The 27200-nt window shown below is 38.8% G+C and overlaps 1 protein-coding gene across 17 annotated transcripts in view; it reads left to right on the top strand.

Moving 5' to 3' along the window:
* The first annotated feature begins 11318 nt into the window (after positions 1-11318).
* Positions 11319-27200, top strand: part of PCDH15 (protocadherin related 15) — a 781344-nt gene continuing 765462 nt past the window's right edge. For all 17 annotated transcript variants that reach the window (XM_088020022.1, XM_088020021.1, XM_088020020.1 and 14 more), the window contains exon 1: positions 11319-11418. In XM_088020022.1, the coding sequence (XP_087876148.1) occupies positions 11328-11418 (91 nt within the window). In that variant the 5' untranslated portion in view covers positions 11319-11327. The remainder of the gene's footprint in view (positions 11419-27200) is intronic.

Raw genomic sequence — 27200 nt, 5'->3', positions numbered from 1 at the left:
TCCCCTTCCCATCCTCAATTCCATAAGTAACCACAGTCTGAAGATTTTGAACAAACACTGAACTGACCGGCGTTTTACCTACATACATTTTTCACCAGATCCTCCCATGGATTAATTCTCTCCTGCAACATGCAAACTACCACATGTTTGGGGGCTTTAAACAAGCTGCACTGACCATCTAATGACTTCTGTGGGTGAGCAGTTCAGCCGCAGCCTCACTGGGACCTCTGCTCAGCATCCTACAAGGCTGCAACCGCGTGCCTGCTGTTCTGCATCCTCATCTGCAGAGTTGATTTGGGAAGTAGCCCTGCAGACTTACTGAGATGGTTGGTGGAATTCATCCCCCCTCAGTTGTGTGACTGAGGGCTGTTGTCAGCATCCTACCCATGACTCCCCAGCATGTACCCCCCTCCATAGGGACATGAATATTTACAACGTGAATATTTGCATCTTCAAGCTCAAATGGAAAGTCTCTCCCGAAGGCCAAACCTTCTGTAATTTAACTGAATCAAGGGGATGACACCTTATGACCTTTACCATATTATCTTGGTTGGAAGCAAGTCACAGATTTCACCTGCCCATTGTGGAAGGGGGTCACACAAATGCATGACTCATAGTGGGGCACTTTAGGGTGTAACTTTCACACCCTGTTAGGCTGAAGACTGCACATGGAACTCATTCATGCATTTATTAATTCACCCATTCATTTATTTTTTTTCTCATACTGCTGTAGTCTCTGCATCCTATAAAACGCACTGCCCAGAATCAGCACTCAATAAACACTTATGCAGTAAATTTTTAAAATAAGAATTCCTTAGTACTATTCTCATTATTTTTTGCATCAATCACATGTTCATATGTTTTTAACAGGGGATAAAATGGATTTTACTTATTTATAGATTTATAGATTATTTATTTAAGAGGGGGTGAGGGGCAGAGGGGAGGAAAAGAGAGAATCCCGAGGAGACTCCCCGCGGAGCAGGGAGCCTGACACAGGGCTCCATCCCAGGACCCTGAGATCATGACCTGAGCTGAAATCAAGAGTTGGCCTCTCTACCGACTGAGCCAGCCAGGTGCTCCTAACTCCTAAAATGGTTTCTGTTACCCTAATTTTAAACTGAGTCTCATAGGTTTTCATTGTTTTACCATTCATGTTGCAGAGAAGTGCTAGGGCTAGGAATGCACCATGAGTCTCTCTCATCCCAAAACCAAGACTTTTGCTTATAATACCCCAAAAAAGTTACTGACGTTGTCACACTTTCTATTACAGTCTCTGTTGGCTGACTTAATACTTTGATTTTTGTTTAGGAAAATAATAACTGATTTATTAATGTATGTTTCTTGGGATGTTTAACCTTCATCAAACAAAAATGTTAGCTATAATCTGTTCTCTATGCAAGTGAACGACATAACACAGAACTCCTCTTCACATTTTCTTTTAAAAATCATGCATGCACTTGCCTGAGCTTTCAAACTTGGTTTTAAATGTACCTGGTTATATTTGTAATTTAAACATCCTATAGATAAAATAATGCTTGAGCTTTTCCCATTTCAGAGTGGTTGCTCCTTTCAAACTGAGTTTTTTTTCCTGTTACTTTTCTAAGAAACTGTGGGAAATATATTTATGTCTAAGACTAGTATTTACATGATAGTTCAGAAAACATAGATTAAATGAAAATCACTGAAAATTGGAAATTAAATTTAATATTTCCCTAATTTAGAATCATTTTACTGAAGTACTTTGAAATGATGTATTAAGCAAAAAAAAAATATATATATACGTAATACAGTACTCGCTCGATAGCAAAGTCATTGTGAGGAACTGAATTGATTTATTTCTGCAGTAGAAGCAGAGTTTCTGACATGCTTTAAATATACAGTAAATTCCTATTGAATAAATGTGTGTATAAACATTAAAAAGAATACCCAATATAATAACAATATTGAATATAAGTATTGAAATCTACTATTTAAATTTTTTGCTTCTTCACGTTTGGTCAAACCAGTATGGCTAGATTATTAACATATGCTTTATACATACCACTGATTAAATAGAGTATTGGCTTTCCTAGTAGGATATATATATATTTTTTAAGATTTTATTATTTATTTGAGAGAGAGCACAAGCAGTGGGAACAACCGGCAAAAGGAAAGGGAGAAGCAGGTCCCGCTGAGCAGGGAGCCCGATGTGGGGCTCAGTCCCAGGATTCCAGGATCATGACCTGAGCCGAAGGCAGGTGCCTAACCGACTGAGCCACCCAGGTGCACCCCATGGTACAATTTTTAAATGGAAATTAAATAGACTAATTATATTTGTCAGCAATTTATTTCCATTTTTTACTGAAGTATGAGTCACACACAATGTTACATTAGTATCAGGTGTACAACATATCGATTGAACAGCTCTGTACATTTCTCAGTCAATGCTCACTACAATGAGTGCCCTCATCATCTGTCACCATACTACCTTATTTCAGTCTATTGACTATATTCCCTATGCTGTACTTTCAATCTCCTTGATTTATTTACTACTGGAAGTTTGTACCTTTTAATCTTTTTTTATCTAGTTTGCCCATCCATCCCCCACACCTCCCCTCAGGCAACCACCAGTCTGTTCTCTGTATTTAAGGGTCTGTTTTGTTTTTTAGATTCCACATAGAAGTGAGATCATATGGTATTTGTCTTTCTCTGTCTTATTTCACTTAGCATAACACCCTCTAGGTGAATTCATGCTGTGTAACATTTCATCGTCTGTATACCATCTTTTTTATCTCTTCAGCTATCAGCGGACATACACTGGGGCATCATAAATAATGCAAAAAACATAGGGGCGCATATATCTTTTTGAATTAGTGGTTTTGTTTTCTTTGGGTAAATACCCAGTAGTGGATCATATGGTATTTCTATTTTTTTAGTTTTTTGAGGAATCTTCATATTTTCCACTATGGCTGCACAAATTTACATTCCCACCAACAGTGAATGAGGGTTCCCTTTTCTCTACATTCTCACTGACACTTGTTATTTTTTTTTTAATTTTTAAATTATTTTTTTCTTAAGTAAATCCTACGCCTAATGTGGGGCTTGAACACGTAACCCTGAGATCAAGAGTCACGTGCTCTACCGGCTGAGCCAGCCGGGTGCCCCTACACTTGTTACTTCTTTTTTATTTTAGCCATTCTGACTAGTGTAAAGTTCCATTGTGGTTTTGATTCGCATTTACCTGATAGTTAGTGATGTTGAACATCATTCCATGTGTCTTTTGGCCATCTGTATGTCTTCTTTGTAAAGAGTTTATTCAAGTCCTCTGCCCATTTTTTAACTGGATTATCCTTATTTATTTTGGGGGGTGTTGAGTTGTGTAATGCTTTTTTTTTTGGTATATTTTGGATATTAACCCTATAGCAGATAAATCAGGTGCAAATATCTTCTCCTATTCTGTAGGTTATTTTTTTGTTTTGTTGACAGTTTGCTTTGGAGAAGTTTTATTTTTTCGGATGTAGTCCCAATAGTTTATTTTTGCTTTTGTTTCCCTTGCCTCAGGAGATGTATCTAGAAAAACGTGCCAATGGTTTTGTCTAAGAGATTACTGCCTATGTTTTCGTTTAGAAGTTTTATGGTTTCAACGCTCATATTTTTTTATGGGAAAATGGGTTTTTATTTATTTTTTTAATTTTATTATGTTAGTCACCATACAATACATCATTAGTTTTTGATGTAGTGGTCCCTGATTCATTGTTTGTGCATAACACCCAGTGCTCCACGCAGAACGTGCCCTCTTTAATACCCATCACTGGGCTAACCCATCCCCCAGCCCCTCCCCTCTAGAACCCTCAGTTTGTTTTTCAGAGTCCATCGTCTCTCATGGTTCATCTCCCCCTCTGATTCCACCCCCCCTTCATTTTTCCCTTCCTTCTCCTAATGTCCTCCATGCTGTGCCTTATGTTCCACAAATAAGTGAAACCATAGGATAATTGACTTCTCTGCTTGACTTATTTCACTTAGCATCAACCCTCACATTTAAGTATTTTATCCATTTGAGCTTATTTTTATGTATGGTATAAGCTTGTCTGGCATCCCAAAAGACCCCAAACAGCCAAAACGATCTTGAAAAAAAGAACAAAATGGAAGGTATCAGAGTCCCAGGTTTTAAGATATACGGCAAAGGTATAGCAATCAAAACTGTGTGGTACTGGCACAAATATAGACGCATAGATCAATAGAACAGGATAAAGAGTGTAAAAGTAATTTCTTAATGGGGAGTATTATCCAAAAAGATAATCAATGTCCCTCTTTTTTTTTAAATTAGATCTTTATGGTTAAAACTAACATTTAAAAAAGGATAGACCCCTCCAGACATGTTAAAGTATTGACTGAAGTTCCCAAAAGTCCACCAAAGTTTGCAGAAGAAAAATGTCTAAACTTGGACTTTCCTTATGTGTATCGCATTGTTTTGGGAAATGTATTTTGAGTCAAATCAGTCTCACTTAATGCTTACAACAGGTGAGTATGTATTTGAAATGTTTAAAACCCAATGCAAGACATTGTCTATGAACAGTTGCAGTGAAGGCAAGATTAGTTCTCATGGATGTCTTTTCTTCCTCGGTTTTGAAATTATTTTCATCAACTTTATTTTTTTCCACCGTATTGAGAGTGTATGAACACACACACAAACACAGAAACATATAAACAAATAAATACACATTTTAGTTTTTATTTAAATTCCAGTTAGTTAACATATTGTGTGATATTAGTTGCAGGTGTAGGATTTAGTGATTCAACACTGACACACATACATATTACATACCTGGTGCTCCTCACAAGTGAACTCCTTCATCCCCACCCCCTGTTCCCCGGGGACATCCCCCCACCGACCTCCCCTCTGGTGACCATCAGTGTGTTCTCTAGACTTAAGAGTCTGTTTTTTGGTTTGTGGTTTGCCACTCTCTCTCTCTCTCTTTTTCTGCCTTTGTCTTGTTTCTTAAATTCTACAGGTCAGTCAAATCATACGGTATTTATCTTTCTCAGACTTATTTTGCATGTATATATACACCTTTTTTTATCCACTCATCTGTCAGTGGACATTTGGGCTCTCTCCATAATTTGGCTGTTGTAGATAATGCTACTGTAAACATCAGGGTGCATGTATCTCCTCGAATTAGTATTTCTGTATCCTTTGAGTAAATACCTAGTGGTGCAATTGCTGAATTGTAGGCTAGTTCTATTTTTAACTTTTTGTGGAAACTCCATGCCAGATAAACATAGTTTAAAGTGGACAACCAAGGCATACTCAGACATTGTGGCATGTCAACAAGCTATAAATTCCAACAAAGATCAGCTAAGCCTGGTTTGTCTGGGCGAGGCTGAAGGGGTGCCTTTGATCACAATGCACTGTGAAAACAAGGTTATTTTGTTGCTTTTACCTAGAATTAGTTACAAATTGGCTATTTCCGTTCTTGAAACAGAATTTAGCTCATGACTAAAAAAAGTGTAAATGAAAGATAACAACAATATTTATCTAGGTAGTTAACTATATATGGTATAAATTTAAATAAAATATAAATGTATTTCTTTCTATAGATTTTATGTTTAAAAATATAATAGACAGTTATATAAATATATTCCTTTATGTATCTCATATATACATAAATATAATACATTTTATAGTATACATGTATATTTTCTGTATTATATAATTATAAATTATTTTATAAATACAATGTCTATTATATGGAAATATGTAGTATAAGGGTATCTATAAACATAAATATACATATTTAAAATAAATGTACATATAAATTATAATAAGATAATACATACAAAGTGATCTATAAAGAAGGAAAATCTCTGAAAGAATCTTTGAAATTTTATTTTTTTTGAAGTTTATATAATAAAGAAAAGAAGAAATAAAGGATGATTCATCAGGTCATCCTTAGGAGCAATAACTGTTCTCTGTAGTGATGAAAACATTTTGGTGTTTCCCACCATGGTGAGGGAGAAGAAAGGTTTCCAGCCAGTTACCTAAGGAAACTCATATTTGGTGATGAAAAGTAGTGACTTTAGAAAACCTCGTGTTTTCAGTTTGATAGCTGAGGCGGCTTTGAAAGGGAGTTTGCTTTATTCCTGCAAGTGGATAGCATACTTTTCTTGCAAGGAACATGGACCAGTGACAAGTTTTATTTTTACAGCGCTGTCTAGATGTTGTGAGAGGTAGAAGTCGCAGAGTCTGACTGAGCAGAGTGCTGGGGGCAGGCGCATGGGGCATGGGGACAGCGCCCACTTCCCTGTGAGACATCCCAGCTTACGGCCTCACATGGTGTCAGTATGGGAGTTCTCATTGTGATATTAGCAGTGTGCTCCAAACTTTGATATATCAAGGAGACTACTGTTTTTTTCAGATAGCAGTCAGGGACAGAGGCTTACAAAAAAAATTTTATATATATATATATATGTATATAGTTGACATTGTCAAATGCATCCCCATTGTCGAAGGGAAAATAGCTGTTTTTTTTTGGTTTGCGGTTTGCCACTCTCTCTCTCTCTTTTTCTCCCTTTGTTTTGTTTCTTAAATTCTACAGGTGAGTGAAATCATATGGTATTTATCTTTCTCTGACTTATTTTGCATGTATATATAGCAGCCTTGGGTGCTCTTGCCATGTGTCACAGAACCAGCCTGGACGCACGGAGCGTTGTGTGTTTACAGCCCCTGGATGTACACTTGAACATGAATGGCGGTGAAAGGCCTTTATTCTTCTTCCAAGAGATGAATAGCAGTCTGTACTCAGGGCGCGAGGTATAGTGGAGGATGTTTCCAGCTAGGGCTCTTAGCATAGGTATGCTCTCCTTGTAAAGTTCTCCTTCAGCTCTCTTCTTAGAAGGTTTTGTGGCTGCTTCCTATGATCTAACTTTATTCTCTGAACGAGAATTAAGTGTCAAGTGACCATATCACATATTAAAAATGCAAGCTGGTATTTTCATGTCACTACCTTTTCGCATGTTATGGAACGTGTTTGTGTTTATTGTTTGTCTCTCCTCGTGTTCCTAGAATGTTAGGTGCACGAGAGTAGAGATGTCAGTGGGCTTTTGTCAGTGATAGTTTCCCGCTGCCCAAAAGAATGAGTGATACCTCATAGACCCTCCATGATGGCTTGTCGAAGAAATGAAATTCTGGGAACATCGAGAGCCAGAGAAATAAATGAGTTTTGTCTGGCAGGGAATCCAAATGATGTGCAAGTCAGGATGGATATATTATATCTTGAATAATTGTAGTAAAATACTCTTAAGCCTATGGAAAATGTATTGTAAATGTCATGAAACTCAACCACTTACATGTAAAATTATAACATAATTGGGAAAGCTGTCTTTTTCTCCAATATGTTTAACAATAGAATGCTATTTCCAAATCACTAAGCAAAAACAGGAGTTTATTAGGTATACCACAGTGTTGACTTTGCCAATTGAATTATCTCCTGAAAGGCAAGTACAAAGAACTTACTTGAAGGTGAGCTCCATTCCTTTTTAGAATGGGGCATGTTCTAGATCGTTACAGCGTAACATTGTTGACCAAGGAGATCTGGAGGGAAGACCTGTACCCAGAGAACATGGCAGAGCTTGATATGGAATTTATGGTAAAGGTACCACACCACATTGGAGATGTCGTTTGAAATGCCTTTCATTTACCTGCTCTCATTTAACAAGATTTGGGGTTTCATCTCCTATAAGAACTTTGTCTGCAATCCTACAGATTGTATAACTAGTAATGAAAATGTTATTTTAATTAAAATGTTTGAACTGTTCCAACTTACTCGATGACAGAAGAGCCTGTCAGCTGACTGGCACCATAAATTTATTAATCATGTGGGTCCTCAGTCTTTTGTTTGTAGAAGCTTAGCCTCTTTCCAGGAGGTATGTTTTCATTGTGTCTTTATTTAGAAATCGGGATTTTCTTATTAAGCCAATATGTGCATTATGTTTTAGGATATCAGGCTGACATGATGAGTCATAACTTTCAGGTGCTATAAATGTTGAGCCCACTGAAATGATTAAAATTGCCTTGGAAATGATAAATATATAAACTGAGTAGTAAAAAATATTTGATAGGAAAGCTCCTATCTTTCTTGTTATTCAAAACAACATACTCTCCCAAATAGTCTTATTACCCCAGGTGGTAAGTAATATATCTAGTCTAGATGAATTTTTATGCAAGTTTTATTGTGATATTTTCAAAAGTCTAAGTATGATTCTCTAGTAACAATATATAGGATCACAGACCGAGAGGTTCTGTTTCTGGAGATAAAATAAGGCAAGTGGCTTTAGTAATTTTAAAATTATGACCCATCTGGTGGTTTTCATCTTGAAGGCTGTTAAATGGAACGAAATAGTTTTACTCAGAAGCAAAAGAAAATGACACATTGTGAGAACATAATACTAAAAACTAAGCCAGTAAGAGGAAAGTCAAGTTGGTTGATTCAGGACCCACGAAGAAACACAACGTTGCTCTTTTGTCATTTGGGAAGATAGTATTGCTTTTCCTTCAAGTGTTTCTTAATAAGTATTTTTTAAGTATTTTCTCTGTATATATATATTTTTTGATGTAGTGTTCTATGAATCATTGTTTGAGTATAACACCCAGTGCTCTACGCAGAACGTGCCCTCTTTAATACCCATCACCAGGCTAACCCATCCCCCCACCTCCTCCCCTCCAGAACCCTCAGTTTGTTTCTCAGGTTTTTAGGGGAAAAAAAAAAATGGCACTATCATTTGTATAGATCTTAGCAGGCTCTATCCAGGGAAGAGGCCTCCATTTCCCTTGAAACCTTCTGAGCCATGTGTTCTTGTGAAATTGTCTAGTCCTTCCCTGTAATGGAATAAGCATAGGTTTCAGACTCACCACCTCTACCACATCTTCAGCCCCTCGCCAGTTTATAATTTTAAGCTATCCAACATGACCTTTCCTCCACAGAACGGAGATAATAGCACCTACCTTAGAGGCTATCCTAAAGACAGGTTGAGAAAATATATGTCTAATCATTTGGAAGACCCCATCGATGCTGAGTCAGAAATGCTCCTATTTATCTCACTGTTTGATGCACTGAGCATGCATTTATAGCCACTCACTCATTTAATCCTCAAGAGAAACTTCTGGGGTAGGTACTGCTTTATCTTCATGTTAATGATGAAGAAGGTAAGAAAGAGATGCTAATTTGCTCAAAATCATGTAACTGGTACGTTGAATAACTTTATAAAGAATAACTTGAATTTATAACTCTAATCCACTGCTCTTACGTATGCTAGCAGTGGTCAGTTGTAAGCATGATTTCTTATGTTCTCTTAATATTTAATACTGGGCTCTTCTTTGGGCTGTCTATGCCTAGAAGTTATAAAAGCAGAGGCTGAGTCTATTGCCAGTAAAGGAGAAAAAAATGTGTGAAGGCCAGGTAAAAAGAAGGTTCCTTTTTTGTTTGTCTGTTTGTTTTAGATAAGGAAACAGAAGAATAGCTCCCATTCTTAAATGTGTGTGGTCTAGTGTAGTGACCTAAGGACTCTGCATCCTGAGGAAAAAAAAAAAAAAAAAATGGGCTTGCACTTTTAATTCAAGTTTAAAATAACTTCCGTGTATTTATATTTGCTACTATACAAATAAACTTTATAAAACAGAAAGATGGATGAAAAAAATGCATGTAAAGGCAGAATGAAAATATTTCCTTGGTACATTCTGATGAGTCTTACCACAAGTCGTCTAAGGAGAAAGAATCCTGTGCAGGAATGGTAAACCCAAGACCCTCAGAGAACAATATGGCCCACCAGAAGTACTTGGTTATGAAAAGGGTTGGACAGTCATCTAAACGCTGGGCCATCTCACAAGGAAATGTGGATTTCTATGATCTTCTGGAAACTCAGAAGACCTGGCAACACTGGTTTGCGTTCCCACCCAACGGCCGTTGACAGAAATTAGTCCCAGCTGCCCCCACAGACAAACCCCGTGCCCACCACAGCCTCACCATTACCACCGCCCCTTTGTGCTCATTCACTCTTTCCTTTGGTCTTCTTGTCACCGTAGGCACTTGAGCGTAGAACCCCTGAGTGAGAGAAGCAGAGCTCCTGTCCCTGGCCCACCATGATCTATAACCAGGGTCACTTTGAGCAATTCCATGGGAACGATTTCTTCAATTTACATGGATACTTGGCCCATCATTCTTTCAGTAAGACCTCTTGGTGTGCTCACTGGCCACTGATACCTCACTCGGTTTCTTTACTTGCTAGGAGATTGCAAAGAAAAGCAAAGGGATGAAAATGAAATGCATCCCAATGCTTTGGAAGACAGATGTGGTAAAAAAAAAAAAGAAATGGATGATTTATCTTTGGTCTTACTTGGCATAGTCAATCTCCTATAGCTCTGCTAGAAAGCAATTCAAGGGACGCCTGGGTGGCTCAGTTGGTTAGGCGACTGCCGTCGGCTCGGGTCATGATCCTGGAATCCCGGGATCACGTCTCGCATCCGGCTCCCTGCTCGACGGGGAGTCTGCTTCCCCCTCTGACCCTCCCCCCTCTTGGGCTCTCTCTCTCTCATTCTTGCTCTCTCAAATAAATAAATAAATCTTTAAAAAAAAATAATTCGAATGGTAATGAGGGGTTTTTCTATTTGTGTAAAACAAATGCCCATTGAAATCTTCATATAGGATATCAGTAACTAGTTTCCCAGCTTAAATTGTCATAAAACAACTTTCATGTGGGGCGCCTAGGCAGCTCAGTCAGTTAAGCCAGTGACTGGTGGTTTCGGGCAGGTCATGATCTCAGGGTCATGTGTTTTAGCCCCATGTCCAGCTCCACACTCAGAAGGGAGTCTGCTTGAGAGTCTGTCCCTCCGCCCCTCTCACGACTGGAGCACTATTTCTAAATAAATAAACTTTTAAAAATAAAATAATGTACACTGTATCATTGAACTATGCTGTGGGCACCATGAATTTAGTAACTTAAACTGTTTAACATTTAGTACACTCATGGGGTCTCAGTGTTTAAAAAGGTGCGGTTAGGGTGCCATCTGTATGTTAACTTCTCAACTTACTTGCTTACAGAGTGAGGCCCAGAAAATATTTCTTTCCTTAGAGATTACTTGTCTGCAAATTCCTGTGGGTGAAGAGTTGCAGGGTGTTAAACAGGTGTGTTACTTTGTTAATGGAGAGTGTGGCGCAGGTCATTGTCTAAGAAGTCAGTAAGGGTTTTCTGTGCTGTGACAGCTGTGTTTACCTATCACAGATTAATGAACTTGTCCCTCGTTTCCTTCTCCCTCTTGTTATTTCAGATCAGCCTTGAGTGGAATTTGACAGAAGATGCTACAACAGTTTTATCTCTGGAAATGGTTAGCTTCAGGGATTATCCTCCCAGCCCTCTTCACAATCTGCTTCAGCCAGTATGATGATGGTAAGTCTGCTTCTAGTCTGACTTGGAGAGTTAGCTGGGGTTTCTGTTATTAAACGCAAAATGAAACACAACACTGAAATGAATAATGCTAATTTGTAGTTCATTTTCAAAGGTTAGTAGCTGTGTGCAATAACTTACCTTAGTTACAATAATCCTACAAAAGTGGCATCTGGGTGCATCTCGTTTCTTAATAAGGATTGTGGTTCAGTAGAAAATCCAGAGCAAGTCCTCCCTTTGAATACTTACTCATTATCACTAAGTAAATGTGTGATTGCTATGGAAAACAACAACAACAACATTCAGTTCTATTTTCTAACTCTTGAATAGACACAAGCAAGGGTTCAGATAAAGTTTGAGAATACAAAATATACCAAAATGTCCTATGAGAAAAGATCTCTGAAGTGGTCAAAAGTAGATGCTTTAGGTGATTTTACTGTTAGCACTTTAAATGGGTATTATGTTATTTCATCCAGCACCATTTTATTTGGAAAGAAAAAAAAATGGTAAAAGACTTGACATTAGAGTTTGTAAGTTATTTCCTAATAGTAAATCAGGCACTTTAGAAAGAAATGTTAGTTATCAAGCTCCTAATGGACCATTTAACACTTCTATCTGCAGGGTCCTGAATGTGTGTGTCCTAGATATTTGAATATTAGAGGGATCTGTTTTAAATACCATGTAATAAGAGTTATATATATATACACACACACACTTTAGGTTTAATAGAAGGAAAAAATGGACAAATGTGTCCATTCTAGAAAACTGAGTTTTGTTTTATTTTTGCTTTTCATTGCTTTTACGCTACATTTGTTCAGCATTGGGGGTCCCCAGCTACAAGCAAGCTGACCCTCTTCCCCCCCATTGCCCTGTTACCTGGTTGCACTTAGTGGCCGCAAAGAATGGGATTAATATTATTTTTTATGCTTTGCTTAACTAAATTGAATGATCTGAAGATAGATGAATAGATTTGTCTTTATCCCAAACAATATTCAAATTGCAGCCATATTAAGACATTCTTAGTCCTTCATAGTTAGAAAAATATGACTCTTTGGAGAGTTGCAGAATAATTTGCAATAGCAACTATTTTCATAAAGTCAATAGCCTACCTAATTCCTTGAGAAGTGTTGCTAATTAGCACAGTGCTTTAAGCATTTCTGAACTCAGTGTTCATATCGTTGCCATTTCTGGCATTGCAAATCTCCATTCTAAAAAAAAAATTAAGTGTCATAATAAATAAATAAGGTAACTGTGACTTTGAAGCAAAAATAAAAATCAATGAAACTTAGAAGAACATGACTTTCTATCAAAAGGGTGTATTTTAAATTTGCCCCAGGAATAGATGACAAATCTGTATTGATAGTTCTTTATGTCATAAGGCATTCTATTTTTATTCATATTTAGTATTCACACTGAGTGAGGAAGGATTCACTTTTCTCACATTAGACGGGCACATGCCCTGTACTTTTCAGCAATATAATTTAGGTTATCAGAGGAAATGACACCTCGTTTAACCTGGAATGCTATAGATTGCTTCCCTTAATAAACTCATTATAGCTCTTACTCTTTCTATTTTTATTTTTTTTTTAAGATTTTATTTGTTTGAGAGAGAGAGAATGAGAGATAGAGAGCACGAGAGGGAAGAGGGTCAGAGGGAGAAGCAGACTCCCTGCCGAGCAGGGAGCCTGATGCGGGACTCGATCCCGGGACGCCAGGATCATGACCTGAGCCGAAGGCAGTCGCTTAACCAACTGAGCCACCCAGGCGCCCCTCTTACTCTTTCTAAATGTGCTCACATAGCCGCCAAAATAAGATCAGGCAACTGCTGGCCACCACGTAGTCTCCTTTCTGAAGCAGGGTGCAGCCTCACACCTGCCCCAAGCTTGCCTGCAGGAGGCCCGCCCCTGCAGGGCTGCACTGGGGATGGCCCCCTGTGGCCCTCCTGAGACACCTGCTCAGCCTCCTCCTCCAGGGGACCCACTCAGTTCTCAGGAAGATGGAAGGGATTGGAGCTGTTAGGGAAGCATGAATTCTGTATCGTGTTTTGTAGATGTCTCTTCCCTTTATGTGCTTCCTAGCATGTCTTCCATCCTTGGTCCCTCCCGTCTACCTCCATGCTGATGTCTTAGTCTTTTCCTTGTGTACCCCCCACCCAGGTCTTCACTTCTCTCTGACCTCCCGCAACCAGGGACGCTGTGGTATCACTGTCATCCAGTTGTACAGTGATGTGTGGCTGAAAATCATTCTTACGGTTGCTATTTTTTTTAAATCTATATAAAATTGGAAGCCCACACTATGGAGTAAATCAGAACTCGGAAATGTGCCACTAACACACAAAATAGCACTAAACTGGAATATGCAGTAAGAATTTCTCGAAGCAATGTGTTTTTAACCCAAATGCTTGGGGATGCAGGTATATAAGGTTAGATGGAAGGAAGACAGTGGTGATGTCATGAACTTGAGAGCAGTTTCCTCTGCTTTTCCTCTGCTTTTTTTCCGTTCAGGCATATGGGCGTTATCCTGAAATAAAATATTCTAGTATTAGCCAAATGTGTAGAACTGCTTCTAAAGGAAAATATATAATTATTATTTAAAATATAACAGATTTTTTCACTTGAAAACTTCGGCTAAGTTTTGAGTCTTTTCATATTTTTCACTCAAATGGCTGGGGGAAGTTTCTAGATTCAGTAATAAAATTTGCAGATGGCCTGTTCCATAGTGGACACTTCATTCATTTGTTGACTACATCTAAGCAAGCATTAATAGTGTAAGTGAGATTGATTGTATTATATTAAACTTTCAAAGTGAGAATTTAGCTAACTGATAGAAAATAAAAGAACATAATGCCTCTTCGGTTAATGGTCTCTTTCTACCCATTGATAGCATTGGAATTGATATTCTCGCTTGTGGTTTCATGCATTATGAGTCCTGACAAGTTTATTTGAATGGAAACATGTGCTCTGATCCCACATTGATTGTGGGGAGTCTGGGGGCAGGGCGGGTGGAGGGAGGCACCATTGAGCAGCAGAGGAAGCTGGGCCATCTGCTAAATTGTGTGTGGTGTGGGGGAAAAAGATCTATAAAAGATGTCTCTTGTTCTAACATGCTATTCACAGGGAGGTAAATAAGCAAAGCTGTGCACAGGGTTTGTTTGTTGATTTTGTGTTGGTTTTGAGTTCATGAATGAATCCTCAAAGGGAGAGAGACAGAGACAGAGCAAGAATGCGACAATTATATATGGGTAATGGGTAGGTTTTATTTTATATAATATGATTTCCTCTGCCTTTTCAAATTGTCCATATTAAATCGGTATTACTGCCATAATCAGACAGGGAAAATCTGTTTAAAAAACAAACTGTAATCTATAACATTATGACTAAGTTTAGAGTTAGAGGAGTTTTAGAAGGTATGTGTACTATTGGGGGGTTGTGTCTGCCTGTCTGTCTGTCAGAGAGAGAAAGATTCCCCAAGTGTGAGCACACTATGAAAGCCAGCTTGCGTTTATTAAAGAAATGGTTTTTCCTGGCTGCTCAGGCATTTAGCTGGAAGCCAAACATCTTCTGCCTTGCCCTTGAGCTGTTAAATAAATTAACACACATCTGCAATGTAAGACAGCTGCTACATGAGCTACATAAGCCCCTGAACAGGCCTGAGCCTGTTCTCTTATAAATAACATTCAGTCTTGGAACTCACATTGGAAGTTTCGCATAGCATCTGGTATATGGCTAATGTTCAAGTAACTGTTGATCTTTGTTGCTATTATTACTTCTCATCACTTATAAATCATCATACTTCTTTTTTAATAAACCTACATATTTATTTATAGAGGAGTACTTTGTGTCCCTGTGCATGTATACATGTTCTGTGTGTGTGTGTGTGTGTGTGTGTGTGTGTGTGTGTGTGTGTGTGTCTGAATTTACCAAACACCTTGAAGACGTTGTTAAATTACCCTTCATTCTGGGAAGTATTAATGACTGTATTCTCTCCTCAGTGAGCTTCCTGGCTCACATGAAACGGTGGGGGGGGATGTTTGAGGAGTGTTTCCAGGTTCATTTTCATGCTTGCTGTTCTGTAATCTATGGAAGGTCAATGAAGGGAGACACATGCCAGTCAGTTAAGAGTGTGACAGTCTAAGGTCTGAGGCCAAGCCTAGAAACTTCATTTTCATCAGTGACATTGGCTGATGCTAATTAACCTTAGAAGGTAATGGCCTATCAATTGCAATGCTGATAATAGAATTATAAGGAGCTTATAACTATCAAATAAGCTGAAACACTTGGGTTTCCAAGCCAGGCGGGTCCCCACTTGAGATGCCTTACAGAGAGGAGAGTTGGTTCAGTAAACGAAGAGCTGTGCAAGAACAGTGGGATGGTCTCAATGGCTCCTAGTCCCAGGCTTTTCCAGACTGTCCTGAGGGCACTGTTGTAGCACCTTCCCTTCCTCACGGGCTGCATGGGACCCTCACTGTCTCCCCAGGATCATGCAGGACATTGCTCAAAAATCCCGTATCCTCTGCATATGCTGTTTCTAAGTGTAATGCATGTGATCTTCTTCCTGACAACGTTATCTTTCTCTGGACATAGTGTCATGCAAGTTTCTCTTGAGTCTCTTTCAGTTATAATCAAATTAAACTAAAGATGGTTATTGAAGATTGTAAGTAATTTTCCATGACCTATGCTGTCTGTGAAGCCTCTTCATCCCTCATTTAAATTTGATTTCTCAAGGCACCGTTCTTAGAAAGTGAGCAAATATGTGTGCACACACACATATCTACCTGTATACATAAATAATACACATTTTAGACAAAAATAAAACCCTAGCATGTATTGTTATGCAAGGCTTTTTTTTAAGATTTTATGTATTCATTTGAGACACAGAGATAGAAAGAGAGAGAGAGCAGGAGCAGGGAGAGAGGCAGAAGCAGGCTTCCCGCTGATCCAGGAGCCCGATGTGGGACTCGATCCCAGGACCCTGGGATCATGACCTGAGCCGAAGGCAGATGCTTAACTGACTGAGCCACCCAGGCGCCCCTGTTATGCAAGTTTTTAGCTTAATATGTTATAAACATCTTTTTTGTTTGCCCCTGTAATTTATTCCATCTGACAGAGTCTATTATCTTTCTGAGACAAAAGTTTAGCTGTGTCCGCTCTTTAGGTTATACCCACACCTGCATTTCTTGTCTCCTCTTTTATGGCAGTGAGTAATCACGTGGCTCATGTTAAACACTCCCCCCACCACCCCGAGGACTTTGTTTTAGAGTAAGGGTTTGAAAATATACACCTTTTACGTAGTTTGTTTCAGCAGGAGTTGTCCAGTAAGCAAATTCAGATAAAAACTCTAAGCTCTGTTGAATCACAGATCTGTACTTCTGAAACAAATAATGCAATATATGTTAAGAAAAAAAAAAAAAAAGAAGAAGAAGATAGCAGGAGGGGAAGAATGAAGGGGAGTAAGTCGGAGGGGGACACGAACCATGAGAGACGATGGACTCTGAGAAACAAACTGAGGGTTCTAGAGGGGAGGGGGGTGGGGGGATGGGTTAGCCTGGTGATGGGTGTTAAAGAGGGCACGTTCTGCGTGGAGCACTGGGTGTTATGCACAAACAATGAATCATGGAACACTGCATCAAGAACTAATGATGTAATGTATGGTGATTAACATAACAATAAAAAATAAAGGAAAAAAAAAAACCTCTAAGCTCTAACTTTGTGCCTAGAAGGATTACTTCTGTGGCTTTTGTATACTCTTATAATCAGCTCACTTAAAGTCCATCTGTATACTCTGGAAGACCAGAGAGCTAAAGAGCCGGGGTGGGGGCGGTGGGGCACTGATAAACAGAAGACCAGTTATTGTATTTAGAAGTTTCTCTGTCTGCTCATCTGTGTGTCTTTGCTTTCTCCCTCTCTTTCTGTCTCTAACACACATGTTATTTCCAAGATAGCTTGGAATAGCTAAGTACTGATACTTCAGATGCCCCCATTTGTCCTGTGAAGATAGGGAAAAGAAAGGAAAGGTCTAATTCAGTGTCCAAGCACTGCAGACAAAACTAATGGTAAGTGGTAAGGTGGATGCTTCCCTTTGGGGCTCTAACGACCTGAAAAACTGGAACCCATTGAAAAATAAAATACTCCTATCCTAATTCCATGAAATGCATGAAAGGCAGAACTCATTTTAAGTATCCTTAATAGACACTGAGATAGAGCAAAAATGTCATCGTGACCCTGCGCAGCTCCGAGTCAGCAGTGATGCCTACAGCTCATGACAGAGCGGCTCTTCTTCGCTGGGTCTTTTCCTGTCGAATCTCGGTACCTGTTACCAGCACTTCTCCACCAATTCCCTTAAGCTCTGCAATTTGCTTTTTCTCACAACTCTAAAGCCTCCAATGACCCCTTTCTTGGACAAATCCTATAATTTTCTAGCATTTCAGCAAGCAGCCCTATTGACCATCCCTCCTTCCAACTTTGTTTTCTCGGAGGTTCTTTGTACTGACTTTTTCTGATTATGTACATATCAGCCTCCTCCATCTTCCTGGTAAATATTCTACCTCTTCCTTTTTTGTGATTTTGAAAGTGTCCCACTCTTGTTTGTATTTCCATAAGGAGCTATATCGTTTAATAAATTGATTTTGATATTTTTTGACAGTGTGGTCATTTTCTACGCCACTTCCCTTGCACAGAGTGTCCCTCTCCCTTCACACCCTCTGTACATACGGTCACGTTGGCTGTGGTCCACATATTTGGATTCACTTATTTAGTGAACATTTTATTGCATATCAACGCTAGAAAAGACGGTGGGCATCAACAATGAGGCAGTCTCAGGGCGCCTGGGTGGCTCAGTCGTTAAGCGTCTGCCTTCGGCTCAAGTCATGATCTCAGGGTCCTGGGATCGAGCTCCGCGTTAGGCTCCCTGCTCGGCGGAGAGTCTGCTTCTCTTCCTCTCTCTGTCCTTCCCTCTGTCCCTCCCCCCTCTCAAATAAATAAATAAAATCTTTTAAAAATCAAGGCAGTCTCTTCATCCAAGTATAATAATGACAGAGATAGTCAATGTACAATGTGATCTATATACTAATAAAATTATGCGCAGTGTCTGTGTTTTGGGAGAATACCAATGGAAAATTTGCTGAAGAATTTGGGGTAGACATAGTAAGAAACTGTTTGCAGGATAGATTTTTGAGTTTCCAAGTTAAGAAACTTAAGGACCATAGGTAATTTCAGAAAACGGTGTAGAACACTGAGTTGGTGTTCTGGTTTTCAGGTGTATACAGGTTATCTCTGCACAACACCGAGGATTGTGAGTGCTGTTTCACGACCTCATTCGGGAAATGTTAGGTGATAATGTATCTGAAGGTAACAAAACAACATGTGCTTGCTTGTGATCATTATCTATCCTGGGCTTATCTATGAAATCATCCTCTTCATGGAACTCTAGCTGACCACATCCACGGTTTCTGTTTTTGGTGTGTGTGTGTGTGTAAGAGAGAGAGAGAGAGACAAAGACAGATAGACAGACAGATGGAAAGAGACAGAACCAGAGACAGAGGAAGGGAGAGATATCCCTGGAAACTATATCTCAGTTGTTTGTAGTGCTCAGATTTTGCAATTGATTGTATTCCATGCCTTCTCAGACACTATTCAGAAGTGTTGCTACATATTTGTGTACACATCACTCCTGAATATTCAACAAGTTCTTTGAAATCAGGAATCATATCAATATGTATTTTATGTGTAAACATCTCTTAACAATAACCACTAATGTTTATTTAGCATTTACTAACCGAGCCTCCATGTACATTGTGTTTTTAGTTTAATTTTCATGAGAATTCCATGACGGATTTGATACTAACAACCATGTAGCATTTCTCTGCTATCCCGCCCCTGCCAGGTCAGGAGGCTGTAGTGACACGGACAGGTGAACTTGCTGTCCCAATGTGGTATAACTAGGAGGTGACAGAGCCCAAACCAGACCTTTACCTCAGCTCTGCGTGCAGTCACCGTCCACTGGGCTATTTTATTATGACATCAGAATCTAATCTTCCCCTCCAGATTTTACTCAAATTCTGCTTATTCCTTGATCCTAACTTATTCATTATTCTTTGATGTTGTTACTAATAGCACTCAATTAAAATTCAACATGGAAGAGTTGGTCAACAGGTATAAACTTGAAGGTACGGAGGAATAAGTTCTGGGGATCTGCATACAGTAGATGGTGATGATCATTGCTAACACTGCAATGTGTGCTTGAAATTCACTGAGAGAGTAGACACTGAGCGGTCTCACCACAGCAAAATAAAGAAATTCAGGCATCAATCCATAAATACACAGCCACGTAAATACATAAATACATAAATAAGATAACTATGTGGATGCTGGCTGTGTTAATTGAGTTGATTATGGTAGTCATTTTGCAATGTGCAAGTTTCCAGACACCGCATTGTGCACCTCATGTAGGTACAATTTTTGTCAATTATACCTCAATCAAGCTGAAAAAAATAATACCTCTCTTCCCCTTTATATTCCAACACATCATACAATGTTTGTTTTATGTTATGATTATAAATTGCAGAAGGCAGAGACTGTCTCATTTACTTTCCTCAGCCCTTGACAGAATGACCCAATTAGAGGTTATTGAAATAAATAAGCATTGAAATTAAAAAAAAATATTAGAGAGATGAAATGTTTCTTTTAACGATGTAGGGCAAGTTGGTGAGGTTCTAGAATAGCAACTAGAATTCACACAACAATGCAGAAACATACTCAGGGTTTGATTTATACGGCATTGCTCAACATTGACACAGGGACAAAAACAATCAATAAATACCCGTGGTAGGGAGAGGTCGCACATAGCTAGGTTCTTTTCTATTTGTTTTTGTTTTCTGCATCCTGTTGGGAAAACAGTTTAGGTAAACTATATGAATATATATGTCATTTTTGAGAGATTCAGCTGACATTTTCCCCATCATAGTGTGTCACTGAGCAAAGTCTGTGAAAAACTCAAGCTGAACCCATCCTTCCTTCTTCTGTGCTTCCCACCTTTCTTTTCTCTGATTCTCAGCTGCTCTTCTGGACATTGGTTCCCAACGTTGGCAGATCACACGGTGGTGTTGATTCCTGGATCAGTAGCCCAGCTCATGCCACTAATCTTTCCTGCTTGTGTAAGACCTTCTACTGCCCCTCAGGGCCACTCAATTAGACTGTTCAGTGATGACTGTCCAGCTACTCTGAGTTTATTAAGTGTCTCTGTTGAACACTTGGAATACTGATGAGCACTCTTCAGTCTGAGCCTGAGACTGAGTGTGAAAACAGCCATGCAAGAGCGTCGCCATCCACACTGCACGGGGCTGTATCCATGGCGTTGGGCCATGGCTGGTCTGATGAGTACAGGGGTTGCATTTCTGATGATAACCCTGCAGGGAAAAGGACACAGCATTTAAAAGAAATATCAGTAATGCATTATATGCCTTATTTTCATTCATTCATCTATTCAGGTAGAGTGAGCATATGCAACATCTATTATATGCACATCAGATTTCTAATAATCTATTATATGCATATCAGATTTCTAATAATTGCAGCTAAGTGATTTCTGAGTGCCACATGCCTTATCCATACTACACACTCTACTCACATTGCTTATTTACACATAATACACATGTATATATGTATATGCACTTTTAAATAGGATGGCAGTGCTATGGAAAAATAGAATCTCTGGGAAGAGCCAGATTTCCAGGACAGCAAGAAGAAAAAAGGAATGTTCAGCAAAGTATATATTCTATTATTCAATATATTTAAGCTTCACTAAAATCCCATAAGATAAATTCTATTACTATTCCTATTTTCCAGATGAGGAAATTGAAGCTTTACAGATAGGAAGCTGTCTTGGGTCAGATCATGGGGCTCCTACATCTAAGGGCCATGATCCTACTTCAGGCAGCATGGCTCAAGATGGCACAGTCTTAACTACTATATTTTGTAGCCTTAAGACAGAGCACTGCAGGACTCAAGAAAGTTGGATCCATTGAACCTTGGAGAATCATGGCGCCATGATCAATCCCTATTGTCCATTTATTCAATATATATGTATTAACATCTCCATTGTGCCAGCTTCTTGCTAAGTTCTGGAGATGCAAATATCAATAAGGTACATTTTTTGACCTCATGAATGTCCAGTGACACCATCAAAAATGTGAAGGCCAAGATCCAAGATAAAGAGGGCATCCCCCCTGACCAGCAGAGGCTTATCTTTGCCCGCAAGCAGCTGGAAGATGGCCGCACTCTTTCTGATTACAACATCCAGAAAGAGTCAACCCTGCACCTGGTCCTGCACCTGAGGGGTGGTATGCAGATCTTCGTGAAGACCCTGACCGGCAAGACCGGCCTAGTTCATACAAAACACCAGTACAAGGAACAAAGAGCTCACAAGTATAAATCAGTATATACTGTAGGGTGTAAAGGGAGTGAGTTAAAAGGACAGCATTCTTTGAAGTGTGTCAAAGTCTGTGTTGGCTGTAGTTAGTCCTAGAAAGATTTTTAGGATGAGATAGTTTTGAGTTACTTGGAAAACGAGTGACAAGCTGCATTAGATTCAAACCTGATACATTATGCCTCGTGCGTGCAGTCCAAGCAGAGGGGAACACGGGAGGATTAACAGATGATACCCATTGGTGGTGTGTGGAGATGGAAGATTATCTATGGCAGTGTGGTTGAAGTGTGAGCTTGGGAGTCAGACCTTCTTCAACTCGTGGCACAATCTATGACCTTCTTCAACTCGTGGCACAGAACATTTCTAAGGAGGAGCTCCCGGGTGGCTCAGTCAGTTAAGCATCCAACTCTTGATTTCAGCTCAGGTCACAGTCTCGGTGTTATGAGATCGAGCCCTGTGTCAGGCTTCACGCTGGGCGTGGAACCAGTTTGAGATTCTCTCTTTCCTTCTCCTTCTGCCCCTACGCCCCTAAAAAAAAAGCACATTCTTAAGGATATAAAACAGTAGTCAAGATCTCATAATTTCGCTTATAAAAATTTCCATTCCCAATGTGGTATTGCTGTTGTCCTTGATAAGAATAATGCACGTGTATGATACAGGTATATGGGCATGAGGAGCCCTCTGAGTTCAGCTCAGTCATTTGGCTGTGGACAGAAGGAAACTGAAAGTATAGATGGTATTTGTGAAGCTGAGGATGGTTCGGAGGAGGAGAAAGATGCATGGCTGGTGTGTGGGCATCTTGGGACATGAGGGGATCCATGGACTCATGAACAGTTCTGGCTGCCTCATTTATTGATTTTCATAAAATCTCTCTATATGCCTACACTCTTTTTATGACTTAGATTCAGTTTTCACGATCTGCATGTTTGTTGTGGAGAGATCTCTGCACAGTGAGTATGTTCATCAGTTTGTAGATACTTCTTATTTTCTGAAACTGAACATCACAGAGAGCCCCGTTTCCCTCAATGGGTCAGTATTTGTGTGGACAGTTAGTATCTGTCTGCCTTTTGCTGGTCTGTCCTCTTCTCATACAGTCAAGGCATTCTCCACTGAAAGTTGCTCTGAGTTCTCTCCAGCCTCTCCCTTGGATTCAGACGTGCCCCACCTGGTGCTTCACCTCCCTTCCCTGCCCGAGCTAGACAATGTGTGATCAACAACCAACCTTCTTGCCTCTTTGGCAACACTCCTTATTTTTTATAGAACAAATTCCCCAAACTTCGGGATCATGCAAATCTCTTAACTGAATGATTAGATCAACTTCTGAAAAGAATCAGAATTTGACAAGGAAAAGAGTTCAAATTCTATCCAGAATGCAGTATTCTTTGCCTCTCACAAAACAATATGCTTAAAACCAAGGCATCCAGGAGAAAGTACTCAGTGGTTGCCCCTCTACTTATTATGTGGCTCTCTGACCTTCGGTTTATCCATGGTCCCTTCTTCAGGATACTCCATTGAAACAAAATATGGCGTAACTCCTTCCACAGGAAGTTATCTCATTTCTTGGACCTGCTCCAATCTCCCTACTCATCATGGTGTTAGACCAAATACAATTTGGAATCAAGGCTCAGGCTTTAATCTGGTAACCAGAGATTCTCATTGAGTTATAATTTCATTTGAGCAAGTGAGAATATATTTTCTTTTCCCTGCTTACTTTTTATCTTCCCGTACCCTATTCAGTGCCTATCCTAGTTGACCTATGACACATGCACAGCTCTCCAAAAAACTATTAATATTTTTCCTTGAAACATGCACTCCCAATCCTTTTGAGGCAGAATCGACATCTGATTTTACTATCTGTGGCATATTTTTTATTTGGAAATTTCAGATAAGTGGTTAATAAGCCTGCATCTATTCTTTTGATCCAATCTTGGGGAAAGTACAAATTCTCATATTTTCCCTCAGAATGGACGATTCAAGAGTAAGGATGCCAGTGCCCCTCATCCCCAAAACACATTTCAAATGTCTTCCCTTTAATGTTGTTGCTTTATATCATTTTAAATTATTTCTATGAGGTTTTAAAAAATATTTAATTAAATGTAACACACAAATATTAGCTAAAATTTTATTAGAAACCAAAATACCTCAGCTTCATCCTGATTAAGAAGATGGATTTTTAATGTTGTTCACATTTTAAGTCATGAGGGCCAACTCAAGAAGTTTAGTGTTTTAGAGAACAGATGCTTGGTTTTAAGAGCCCAAAATATGGCATTGTTTAAATCTCACTGGGGGGAAAAAAGTGGGTTGACATTTCCCCTCACTAATGTTGAAAAAAATCAATGATAAAGTGACATGCATCCAATTAGATAGAGTATAAGTGGGGAAGAAAATAAAATTAATGATTTCATTTTTAATCTGCTTCTTTAGGGTAGATGGAGAGTTAGGAATAATCAGAGAAATGTATCTATCTGTATATAAGGAGATATATATGAATCCTCAAAAGGGAGTTACACTTGCTGCTTTCTCCTTATCACTTTAATATGCAGACTTAAAGACCTGCTTTCAAGGGTTGGCATGGCTAGTGCTCATTTACTGAGATCAGAAGTAGTCATTTCCAGTTGTCCACAGCTCATACATAATGCTGTGATAGATGTGAGAAAAACAGTAATAATGGTATAATAGCTACTAGCAAACCACTAGCAAAAATGGATAGAATTTTATGCCCCTCATAGCTTGAATTTAATGGGTATGCCTTTGTAATTATTTTAGGATATTAAAATTCAGCTGCCCTGAATGTCCTTTAAATAACTATTGACCATATAATTTTTCTGTGATTGAATGCACATGTAAGTAACTGATAAAGTAATGTAGTGCATTGTATCTTTAGTTGTTTTCCCAGAACAAGGAATACCATAGCATTTATTCACTTTAGTGATGGTTTCAAATCCTTTAAGTCGAAATAAATTATGGAATCTGACAGAAAATTGAAGAAATATAATGAAAATCGAAGGAATACAACCAAAGTTAATAAACAATCCACTGAAAGGCTTTATGCTTTGAATGGATTCGGTTTTTTTTAAATGTAGGATTATTTCATCCTGTTTTTGACCACTTGATTGTCCAAGAGGTATTCAATCTAATCTCTAAAATTATAATAGTCATCATTCGCACCACATTCCTTTATTTATTCACCTTCCTAATTGCTTAAGTCAGATTTTGAAAAACAACTTGGATCTCCTCTCTCTGTCACTTCTCATGTATGTAGAGCCTTTCTACATATTAGTTCTGTTGATTCTACTTGTTATTTGTTGCATTAGTTCCTTTCTACATGCTTTGCTATTTTGTTTTATTTTATTTCTTTTTGTTTTATTATGTTCAATTAGCCAACATATAGTACATCATTAGTTTTTGGTGTAGTGTTCAACGACTCATTAGTTATGGATAACACCCTGTGCTCCATGCAATAGGTGCCCTCCTTAATACCCATCACCTGGTTTCCCCCTCCCCCACTCCCCTCCCCACTGTAACCCTCAGTTTGGTTTCCGGAATCCATAGTCTCTCATGGTTTGTCTCCCTCTCTGATTTCTCCCCCTTCAGTTTTCCCTCCCATCCCCTATGGTCCCCTGTGTTATTCCTTATGTTCCACATGAGTGAAACCATATGATAATTGTCTTTCTCTGCTTGACTTATTTCACTTAGAATGATCCCCTCCAGTTCCATTGATGTCAATGCAAATGGTAGTAATCACCCTCTCTGATGGTTGAGTAATATTCCATTTTATCTATGAACCACATCTTCTTTATCCATTCATCTATTGAAGGGCATCTCAGCTCCTTCCACAGTTTGGCTGTTGTGGACATTGTTGCTATGAACATTGGGGTGCGTGTGACCCTTCAGATCACTATATTTTTGTCTTTGGGGTAAATAACCAGTAGTGAAATTGCTGGGTCATAGGGTAGCTCTATAATATCTTGAGGAACCTCCATAACATTTTCCAGAGTGGCTGCACCAGTTTGCATCCCCACCAACAGTGTAGGAGTGTTCCCCTTTCTCCATGTCCTCGCCAACATTTGTGGTTTCCTGTCTTGTTCATTGTTCATTTTGGCCTTGCTAGTTTATTAGTTAAGATTCCATGTTCTATTTTTCTGACAAGCACACCAGTCTCCTCGCTGCCTCCTCAAACTTGCACTGTTTCTTAGAGTACTCTTTCTGAAAAATAAACACTAAAAAAGTAATTTAAAAATAGTTAAATCTATTAGCCTCGTCTATAAAGTTTTCCATATTCAAACTCACCTACTCAAATTTGACCTGATTAACATACATACCAACCAAGAGTGACTAAAACCAAACATGCATCTTAATCCTCAGTGTCTTTTCTAGAGTTTGTCCAGCATCCTGTTCATCTGTAAAGAACCAGCACAGGCTTCCTTCCCTAGAAGCTTTCCTTTGTCTCCATTCCTTGCAGAGTTACACACTCTCTGCTCCATCTGTCTAGTATGCCTTGCAAGCAACACAGCATTTATCATAATGGATAACTCATCTCTTTTCTCAACTGGACTATCCGAACCTTTAAGGTAAGAACTGGGTCATATATATCTTTATAGATGGGTATTTTGTAGGAAGTTTACTCTGCAACTCAGTGTGCCTTTAAGGACTACTTAGTTTGCCTGTTGGCTTGGCTGTTAGACCTCCATGAAATATTTCTTCCATCTGTTTGAGCTGAAATCTCTATGGTTGGAATCACGACATTGCTTATTTTTTGTACCTGTCCTCTGTAGCTGACCTTTCAATATGGAATTCAGTTCTTGTTACTTTGTGCTCTCTTAGGCATGATTATTTTAACTGTTTGTTTTTCTTGAGCCTTTCAATGTTCAGTCTTGGCAATGTGGCCATTAAATCCATTTTTGCTCCTATATAAAATTCAGCCTGAGTCTCATTCCACTGCTAGATAGATAAATTGCACATGCACAAATATATCAATAAATATGTGTTGAAAGAGTTAATGGTTAGATGAAAATATGTGTATGTTTAAAAATATCCTAATGCCTGAATATTCTCCTTAATTCCAGAAGCAATGTTATTTTTCACCATTTAAAAAAATATTCATCTTCCAGTACATAAACAAGAAGAAAAACAAATCATTGAAACTATGAGTTTATATTTTCACTCATTCCTTTGAGAGAAAACTGTACAGATATCAAATCCCTAGTTTTATTTTTTAGACATGCTTTATGACATTCCAAACATTGAGTACAGATAACAAACAATAATAATTAATCAAAGTTGATTTTAGTTGCCTGAAGCATTATCTGTGAGGAAAATGGCATAGCAAATGTTCTCATAAAAACGTGCTGCTAATGTGTCAC

Source organism: Eumetopias jubatus, unplaced genomic scaffold, assembly GCF_037043125.1.
Source record: "Eumetopias jubatus isolate StellerSeaLion01/CBP00866 unplaced genomic scaffold, mEumJub1_p1.0 scaffold_17, whole genome shotgun sequence".
NCBI lineage: Eukaryota > Metazoa > Chordata > Mammalia > Carnivora > Otariidae > Eumetopias > Eumetopias jubatus.
This window is presented reverse-complemented; position numbering and strand designations above follow the sequence as displayed.